The following is a 9,579-nucleotide window of genomic DNA, read 5'->3' as shown; positions in this document are numbered from 1 at the left end:
GACACACGTCTGCACTACATCCTTCCAGTTTTTGGTGGTTTGCTTTTAACCTCAATAACCCATTGTCTTTACTTCTTAGTTTGCTTATCTATTGACCCATTCAGTTTTCATTAAAATTTCTGACCTATTCATTTACGTACTTATTTTGTATACTCATGTATATGGGGGAGTTGATGCCTTTCTCCAGCGATCATTGGGCGAGAGGCTGGGTACACCCTAGACGGGTCGTCAGTCAATAACGGCAGAGACAAATAGGACAACAACCATGCACACACACACACACACACACACACACACACTTGAGGATAATTTAGTCATGTCACCAGTCATGTTTTTGTACTGGGGGAGGAAGCTGGAATAATACCACTAATCATTATTAGTGGTAGTGGAAGCTTTTATTGTTTTAGTACTACTGCTTTTAAGGGGAGTGTTCATAATTTTCACATTACTTCATTTGTCATAATAATCTACACAAATGAACTGTGCAGTGTGCACACCTACCAGACTACTTTAAGAATATTTATGCATATATTGCTTGTCTGTTCACCTCTTCCCATTGTTCTTTTTTATCCCACAATAAATAAGGACACCCATGGAGTAATTAAATATATTAACAGCAGTTACTGTATTATCTAATGTTTTACAGTAGCTGACGTTTTGCAGCAGTTTGCATGGCCAATAATGTGATATTGTACGGGCAGTATTCTATTTTCTCAAGAAAGCATTATATTATTTATTCAGCTTTAGATTAAGAAAGACCAAATAAACTACAAGACTTTTACCAGTTTATTTGCAAAGATCATGTGCTTGAATTATGTGGATATGAAACCATACACATTACGCACACTGTTTCTTTATTTAAATAGACATTGTATGTTTGTCACTGCCAGATTTAAATCTTTCTGCTCTTTCTGACAAGAGTTGTTGAGCCCACAGTCAGAGTCTAAACAAGACAGAAACAAACACATTGTTTTAAAGCTTATAATTACAGTCCTGATGTGCATTTTTATTTCAGATAACCAGTTTGGGCAAACTGATTACTAGATGCGCCATACCTCAATCATTTCTCCTCCTTTCAGCTCTTGCGTGTGGCTCACTCTCCCAGTTTTGCAGACCAGTTTGCCTCCCTCAAGATTGACAATGCACTGATGAGGAATCAGAGGACAGATTTCAGCACCCACAGTGAAACAATCAAACAAATAACAGACTAGTTAGAAGCTAAAAAAAAACTCTGACATGAGAACAATTTTGATTATCAGGGAAAACTTTGAAGATTTGTGTGCTGTAGACAATAAAACAGTTAATTTCGTTTTGGCCTAAATGTTTGTCTCTGTATAAAATATGAGCAAAAGTTAGTAACCTTTAGCTTCTTGCCATCCATGGTTGTAATTTCAGCCTCTTTCCCGACGGTGAAGGAGTTTGTCACAGACTTTCCTGCAGTCTTAGAGGTGATGACAAAGTCATTGCCCGTCTGCTTAATCTCAGAAATTGGTTTGACATCCTTGGTCATCTTAATAACATCTTCTGGGAGTTCTGTTGAATAGAAAACATGTTTGATATTCCATGCAAATTTGGTACAAACACCTGTACTGCAAATTTTTGTTGATCGGCGAATATTTTTCTCACCCATGGCTCTGAGGAACTCTTCGTAGTTTTCCTGGTAGTAGACCTGCCATGTTCCGTTGAGGTCCATGTCTTTGAGAGAGTCTGGGTTCTCCTTCACCAAGGTAGCTGGAAGCTGAGACAGCTGTGTGAAGCTCAACACAATGTGAAGAAGATGAATGCACACTCGCCTCTTTTTCTACCCAACGTGATGGGTCCATAGTGCCATGTCCAGTGTGTAACAAAGTCCTCTGAGAATTGTTTGAACAACCTAGAGTTCAGTTACTCCTGTATGTTCAAGCTTCAGCCTCAGCCAAGGAAATTTTTGAATTATAATGTGCTGTAATTTAAAACATATCCAAACATTTTGTTTAAAAAACATTCAGTGTATGTATGCATTGTCCACAACTATATGTGGCATATGACAGGATGTAAATGGAGCTTGAGGAATAGAAAAATACATCCCTTAGACTGTCCCTTAGACTTTAAATGGATAGAACTGTCTAGACTTGTATTCATTTTATTTTAGACTTAGTTTTTGTTGTGTTTAATGTTCAATAAATTTAATTCACCTCTGGAGCTTGTCCCCAGAGTACCACTGGATCTCCCAATATGGATTGTACCTATCAAAGTGAGATTAAATAGTAGGGTTAATGACACAGTGGACTTTGCTTTTAAACTAAAAGAGACCATAGCTGTTGCAAAATTACACAAACTAACCTAATCATTTCTTGATCATAAAGTTCACTACCTTGGTTTTGTATGCATAAGATAAATATATCTTAAAATATTTGGGAATAGCTTTATTGACAACAACACAGACAAACAATACATATGTTTAACTAAAAACCCAGGCCTAAAGCTCTATCTTCAAACTAAAAGCAACATTAACGCAACAGAGTTATAACAATCTACTAAGCAATGAAGGACCAAATAAGATATTTGTCTGCTATTCTGAAGTAATATAAAGCTAAACAAATCCCCCTCTCAAAAAAACAAAAAATTTTCTTAGCTAATGAAGCATTATCTTAGCGTCTGGTAAATAATAACTGTAAAACTTTGTTAGCTAACCCGACCTAAAACCTAACTCAAATAAACAACACAAACATAAACAACAAAACAACAGCAAACACACAAACACACAAACAAACAATAATAATGCTGTCTTCTTTAGTGGCTTGTGTCATTTGAGTTTTGTTAGGAAAAAGTGAGGTTGTACCACCAGCACTAAACTGTGGAAAATACATGTAGCTACTCAGTGCCTTATGCTACATGAACTGTTTTAAAATAATAAAAATAGAACTAAAATATCTGACATACTGCAACTGGAATAACACACTGATAAATAATAATAATAATTATAAATCAGCATGGCACAACTGCATACCTACCAAGATCTGGGTGTCCACTAAAACTGACAGGCAAAGGAGCTGCAGAGATCCACAGCTCAGATGGGAAAATCTGTTGACTCCACTATGCATTTCACGCAACTGGGCTTTATTGAAAAGTTACAAGAAAACATTTTTCAAAAAAAGCCCTAAAAAATCCTGCAAACACGACCAAAATATTTTAGCCTGCATTCAAAATGTGTGTGTGGTGGAAAACTAACACTGAATATCACTTTGAATACGGCATCCCTAGGGTGAGATATGATGTTGGTAGCATCAAGTTGTGTTCATGATTTCTTCAACAATGACATGGAAACTGGTGAGAGCTGACAGGAAGATGGGTAGAGCTACATAAACGTTGATATTGGGAAAAAAAAAAGATACAATTGAATGGTTTAAATCACAGGTGTTGAGCTCCAGTCGTCAGGGGCTGGTGTTATGCAACTTTTAGATGTGTCTCTGTGCCAATGTCACATAATAGGGTCATTGGCAGGAATCTGTAGAACCTGATTGCATGAGGAGGTAATTCATCTTTTTGCTTCAGGTGTATTTGACATGGGACGAATTCAAAAGTTGCAGGACACTGGCCCTCAAGGATTGGAGTTTGAAACCCCTGGTTTAAATCAAAGCTTATTGATGGATGGCCCAAGGTTCAGAGGTATTTCCAAATGAGAATCTGTGGCAACACTTGAAAACTGATGTTGCCAGATGGCCTCTATCCAATCTAACAGATCATTTCCAAAGAAGATAGGGACGTGCAAAGCTGGCCCCAAGACACTTGCAGCTTTAATTGCAGCTAAAGGTGGTTTTACAATGTAATGACCCAAGAGTGCTGAATACATATGTATGCCACACTTTTATTTGTAAAGAAGTTTTGAAAACCGTGTATCGTTTTCCTTCCACATCACCATTATGCCCTACTTTCTGTTGGTCTATAAAATAAAGCTCTAATAACATACATACATGATGTTTACAACATCCTGCGATGGACTGGCGACCTGTCCAGGGTGTACCCTGCCTCTCGCCCATAGACTGCTGGAGATAGGCACCAGCTCCCCCGCGACCCACTATGGAATAAGCGGTAGAAAATGACTGACTGACTGACTGTTTACAACATTACAAACTACATAAAAAGTTCAAGGGGTATGAATACGTTTGAAGCATTAAATTCCTCCAGTTTGCATTTTTAACCCATCTCCACTGCATTAGCTGGAGGCTTCTCGCCCTTCTTGTACACACTCAGGGTCACATCAACAGTTTCAGAGCCATACTGGTTGCGCACGAAGATGCTGTACTTTCCAGAATCTTCCATGGTCACCTTGTTGACCGTGATGGAGGTACGCTTGGACTCCTTAGTGATAGTAAACTGAGTCTGATCAAGGATTTCTCTATCATTGCGAAGCCAGAAGATCACAGGAGCTGGGTCGCCATCAATAAAGCATGTCAGACATAGAGACTGAGAAGAGGACAGAATAAAATGATTGGAAATAGAGAATGTTTAAGGTTTTTATAACAATATTTATTCTCTGGCCATCTCTTACCTTGCCTTCCATGATGGCTACAACATCTGGAAGCCCTTTTATCACTTTGGCACGATCTAAAAATCAATAGGAAACAATATCTGAGCTGATGTGCAAAGAAAAGTCTTTTAATCTCAAATAAACACAGAAATTTTGGAGGGTTATCACATGGGACTTACTTTTCTCAGCAATGGCCAGTTGCCTAAAGGATGACATTAGACAGTCAGCTTAACATGGCATGGTATTGTTCCATTTTCAAACAAGCTTAATCTGAATTGGTCTTTTTTGTAACTTGTTACTTCAGAATCATTAATGTTTTTTATTTCTGACACAGCAATCCATGCAAGCCTCTTTACTTGAGTCCATGCACTTACTTCAACCTTTGGTGCTCCAGCAAGGCTTCAGCAAACGCTGTGAAAAGATACAAGATTCACAATCATGAAAATCTAATCACTGCATTAGACTGAATATAGTATTTATTGTTTTAAACCAATGTTTTTTTTTTCTTCTTACCGTCTGTGGATAGTTCATAAAACCGTTTGTGCGTCTCTTTGCCGTCAAGCATCTCCAAAGTGTATTCACCTTTGTCATTTTCTGTTGGGTTTAAGATTTCAATCCAGACTTTCTGCATGCTGCAGCCAGGCTTTGCCCTGGCCTCCTGGTCAATTTTCCTCCCCCTACAAGCAAAGGAAGAAGCACAGAGCTACTGTTTATATACAGCACTACTACACTACATCATTTGCACTTATCAGCCACCATATTAGGTACACTTTGCTAGTACCAAGTTGAAACCTCGTTTACTTTCTGAGCTGCCTTTAATTCTTCGTGGCATAGAATAAACAAGGTGTGTCATAAGAGATTATGTATTTCTATCCATACTGACATAATAGCATCACACAGTTACTGGAGATTTGCTGGCAGCACATTCAATATGTGAATTTCCTATTCCACCACATGTCAAAGGTGGTCTAACAAACTAAGATCTAGTGACTGTGGAAGCTACTGGAATATAGTGAATTAATTACGATGTTCAAGAAACCAGTTTGAGAGGATTCAGACTTTGACAGGGTGTATTATCCTACTGTAAGAGACCATCAGAAGATGGCTACTCTGTGGCCATAAAGGGATGGACATGGTCAGCAACAATACTCTGGGAGACCATCACATTTGATTTTCAACTGGTACAAAAGAGCTCAAAAGCTACCAAGAAAATATCGCCCAGGCTACACCTCCACCACCCTAAATCATTTTAAAGGCAGGATGGTACGATGCACCCTACATCTGAATATCACAGCTGAAAACAAGATTCATCGCACCATGCAATGTTCAGTTTTAGTCAGTTTTTGCAAACTGTAGGCTCAGTTTCCTGTTCATAGCCGACATGAGTGAAACACAGACTTCTGCATTGTTCTGCGTTCAGAGATGGCATTCTGCATACTTTGGTTGTAAGGAGTGGTTATCTGAGTTAGTGTTGCCTTTACATCTCAAACCAGTCTGCCCTTTTGTGTTTGATCTCTGACAACAACAAGACATTTGCATGAAAATCCCAGCAGATTAATAGTTTCCCAAGATACTCAGACCAGCTCGTCTGACACCAACTAACATGTCACATTTAAAGTCAGTTAAATCCCCTTTTGTTCCCATTCTATTGCATGGTTGGAACCTCCGCAAAACGTTTCGATCACATCTAGATGCAAAAAGGTATTGAGTTGCTGCTATGTGATTGGCTAATTTGCTTGTTAACACAAATAGCAAAACAGCCAGTGTGCCTAATAAAGTGGCCTCAGAGAGTAAAGATTCTCTAATATACAATATTTACATGCACCAAATATGTTGAAAATAATCTCATTGCTCAATACCAAAAACATAAATTATTTTTGTATTTGTTGTTTGATCACTCTTTATTAGTTGTTATCGATGTAATGAAGAGATTTTAATAACAGTTCTTTTTTAATGAAAATGATTTTTAAACATGCCTCAATCTTCCAGCAGGTGGTGCTATGCCCCTTCAGAAACATGTAAGACTATGCATATGGTTACTTGTTGGTAATTATTAATCCCTTAAATTAGAATTATATGATTTAAGTGCTGAGTAAAGAACAAGTTCTGCAACTAAACTAATCTAAGAGCCACCCTTCTTTTCTTTCATTTTTCATCTACTGCAGATAAATATTAACAGTTGTTCTATGTAAATCTAAGTTTGATCAACTCTGTACTAGATGTTTCTATAAAAACATACTCATATTTGTATAATTTAAGAAAAAAGAATACCATACTAATATCTCTGAAAAGTCATTTTATAATGCTGTCAGCAGAACATTCTCTATGTTGAATTATTTACCTGATTAAAACACATTACCAGGGTGGACCTGGGGTTTGTTTTGGCAAGTGTGTACTAAAATGATAGCACAAATTTGATTAACTTTTTATACCATTAGTGGGTGGAATGTCAAAGGAAGAGGAAATTTACAATTTCGAATCGCTGAAATTGTATGTCGCATAATCATTGCTCACAAAAAAAAACAATGATTCAAATAAATCATCCAGATGAATGTGCGATTTATGTGTATTAAAAACCTCGGATCAGAATTGTACTTATCCAGACCTGGAAAACACACTTCCAAGAGTGAAGATAAGATAAGAACCCAGTATAGGAGCGGACTACAAATGCGTAAATGCAAATACTAGCTTCTCACAGGATGTTTGGTCAGACAGATGCTCTGTATACAGACTTACTTGAAGTACCAGCTTGTCTTCAGAAAGCCAATGTAGTATCTGAGGGAGGAGTAGATCTTGAAACCTTCAGCAGTGCTCTCAATCCGTAGCGGACCAGCTGACAATGCTGCAGTCAGAGCTCTTGATTACTTATTTATTGGCACGTGTTTGCACGTTTTTTTTAATTGCAATGTTAAAATGTTGCCTTTTTTCTTACATAATGAATGTAATAAAAGGAGCAGGGTGAATATTGTACACAATATTAACATGGGATTCCTGTGGTAGTACACAGGAATAAACTTCATATTAAATGTGTGTAACTCACCGCATTGTTCACTCAGCAGCTGGAGAAGCTTATCATACTCTAAACAAAAAAATAACAATTAAATATTCAGAGAGCTTGTATCAAAACTTTATTACTAATCATCATAATTGCTTCATTTCCATTATGGATTGAAGAATGAATGAAGAAGAGTATTTGTGTGATGAGGTTCCATCTAACCATTGTCCAGTAGCTCCAAGGTGCTGACATCCTCTCCTCGGCTGTCCGACACAACAGCTCTGTACAAACCAGCCTCTTTCTTTGTCACCTACAGGAAGGTAATTTAAATCTATTGGAGGAAACCACTTAATTCTATCTTTTATTTCCAGCCCAAGTTAGCCTTAAAACTGACCCTGAGAACGTTGCTTTGTATAATCTGTCTAGACTCCATCAACTGTGTGTCACTTTTTTTTGGCCTCTCCATGTCAGCTACAGTTTATAACTGTTTCTAACACAGACAGATTAGATTAATCTTTTCCTCTTACCTGTGGGATTGTGAGTGAGTAGATCCCAGATGTCTGATCATAAGCAAAGTCTTTAATTTCCACACCATCCTTAAACCACTTGAAGGATGTATCCTTACTCGTGTTTGTCACCTTATAGAGAGGAGATATAAATTATGTCACTGCACAGAGCTTATAAACACCAGTCGACTTTCTGTTTCATTTTATTTGCTCTCTGTTGGTTCTAAGGCTTTAGGTTTCTCTTTCATTCTGATAAGGCTGTATTTAAGTCTTTAATGGTATAAATGCTTAGAAAACCTTCAAATAACTATATATTTTATTGCAGCAGCATAACTGTACAAAGAAATCCAATTTTGTTTTAATTTTTACTGTTAATCTCCTAAAAAATCCTATGATCCCAGTGCTGTAAAAAAGCACTTGTTTCTTTCAGATTTTGTCTGGTTTTGCTTCTTTTTTTTAAATCAAACAAAAATAACCTGAGTGAATACAGAAATGTCTTGTTAAACCATGTGTTTATTTATGAACATAAACATCTTTCCAAATAACAAAAAAAAAAAAACTTCCCCCAAAACCCATATTAATTTTTAAAATTTGGATCATGATAACTGTAATTTAAACTCAACTTGGTAAATTTTGTCAGTAGGGGATCCAAATGTGGAGGAATTTTTGTAATGTTAAATAAAACTATGACCCTGGGTCTGTTGTTTCTCTTTTTTTTTTTATTACTGTTTTTCAAGATCATACATTATTCAATGAGTGAGAATAATGGTCTAATTTGTCTGGAATATTTTAAATAATTTATCAAATAGAGAATTATTTATAATTAACATTAGTGTTAGTACTATATAGCTGAATTTCCTCTCCTATAATGATTTTAGCTCAGCTGTCTTACTGCCATCAGGAAATTTCACACAAAAGATGTTAACGTACCTTGCATTGTATAATTAATTCACAATCTTCGTTCACACTCCATGTCAAGAGTTCCTGGAAATAAGGTCCTTGGAAAAAACCAGAACTGATTATTTTGAGCCATAGAAATAATAACAGCAAGACATACATAATTTAGGACAAACAATACTTAAAAATGCACATATTTCTAGAAATGACTGAGTCTAAGTATATCAGAGTTATCGATCACAGCACTAACAACAAAATAAAAACAAAACATTATCTGTGGCATCATTTTTGTAAATCAATGATGAAAAATTGTGTTTTTTGGTATTAAATCTATTCAGCATGGCAGTATTGTAAACGTAGTGAATAAATATGGCATCTGTACACTTTGAGTCTAACTTGGACTTATAATAGAAACACGATGTGTGAAATGCTTGAACAAGTGTCCAACGGGGCATTGGCCTGTACACATAAATGACACGTGGAGAAGGGTTAGAGAAAGGAGAAAGGAGATAAAAACAAACAATTCAGAAACACATAAAGTTCGAAATCTTTCTTTCCAGGGACAATAGATGAAAAATAACCGTTTGGCTAACTCTGGCACATTTACTTTACTGTTTTACTGTCTTTATTGAATAAAAAAAAAAAGTCTGTTTTTGACACTCAGGTTAAAT

The 9,579-nt window shown here is 36.6% G+C and overlaps 2 protein-coding genes across 2 annotated transcripts in view; both read right to left on the bottom strand.

Annotated features, from left to right (window-relative positions):
- Positions 1 to 768: 768 nt before the first annotated feature.
- On the bottom strand, positions 769 to 1,787 carry fabp10a (fatty acid binding protein 10a, liver basic). Its single transcript, XM_047360867.1, has 4 exons — positions 1,627 to 1,787; positions 1,361 to 1,533; positions 1,056 to 1,145; positions 769 to 943 (listed from the first exon to the last, which is right to left on the bottom strand). Exons 1-4 carry the CDS (start codon positions 1,691 to 1,693, stop codon positions 893 to 895), a joined length of 381 nt encoding a protein of 126 aa, XP_047216823.1. The 5' UTR covers positions 1,694 to 1,787; the 3' UTR covers positions 769 to 892.
- A 603-nt stretch (positions 1,788 to 2,390) lies between these two features.
- myom3 (myomesin 3) overlaps positions 2,391 to 9,579 on the bottom strand; it is an 84,046-nt gene continuing 76,857 nt past the window's right edge. The window contains exons 28-37 of the mRNA XM_047360859.1: positions 8,942 to 9,009; positions 8,033 to 8,143; positions 7,728 to 7,815; positions 7,551 to 7,589; positions 7,247 to 7,352; positions 5,024 to 5,187; positions 4,885 to 4,921; positions 4,690 to 4,712; positions 4,532 to 4,587; positions 2,391 to 4,446 (exon numbers count right to left, since the gene is read on the bottom strand). Of these exons, the coding sequence (XP_047216815.1) occupies positions 4,177 to 4,446; positions 4,532 to 4,587; positions 4,690 to 4,712; positions 4,885 to 4,921; positions 5,024 to 5,187; positions 7,247 to 7,352; positions 7,551 to 7,589; positions 7,728 to 7,815; positions 8,033 to 8,143; positions 8,942 to 9,009 (962 nt within the window). The 3' untranslated portion in view covers positions 2,391 to 4,176. The remainder of the gene's footprint in view (positions 4,447 to 4,531; positions 4,588 to 4,689; positions 4,713 to 4,884; positions 4,922 to 5,023; positions 5,188 to 7,246; positions 7,353 to 7,550; positions 7,590 to 7,727; positions 7,816 to 8,032; positions 8,144 to 8,941; positions 9,010 to 9,579) is intronic.

The sequence above is a fragment of the Girardinichthys multiradiatus genome, chromosome 3 (genome assembly GCF_021462225.1).
Source record: "Girardinichthys multiradiatus isolate DD_20200921_A chromosome 3, DD_fGirMul_XY1, whole genome shotgun sequence".
Lineage (NCBI taxonomy): Eukaryota > Metazoa > Chordata > Actinopteri > Cyprinodontiformes > Goodeidae > Girardinichthys > Girardinichthys multiradiatus.
This window is presented reverse-complemented; position numbering and strand designations above follow the sequence as displayed.

Excerpts from the sequence above, each read along its gene's own strand:
- fabp10a (XM_047360867.1), bottom strand. The coding sequence starts at position 1,693 with ATGGACCTCAACGGAACATGGCAGGTCTACTACCAGGAAAACTACGAA. Across the intron at positions 1,146-1,360 it reads TGGATGGCAAGAAGCTAAAG|TGCATTGTCAATCTTGAGGG; the intron begins GTTACTAACTTT and ends ATTCCTCATCAG. Across the intron at positions 944-1,055 it reads AAGGAGGAGAAATGATTGAG|ACTCTGACTGTGGGCTCAAC; the intron begins GTATGGCGCATC and ends TGTCTTGTTTAG.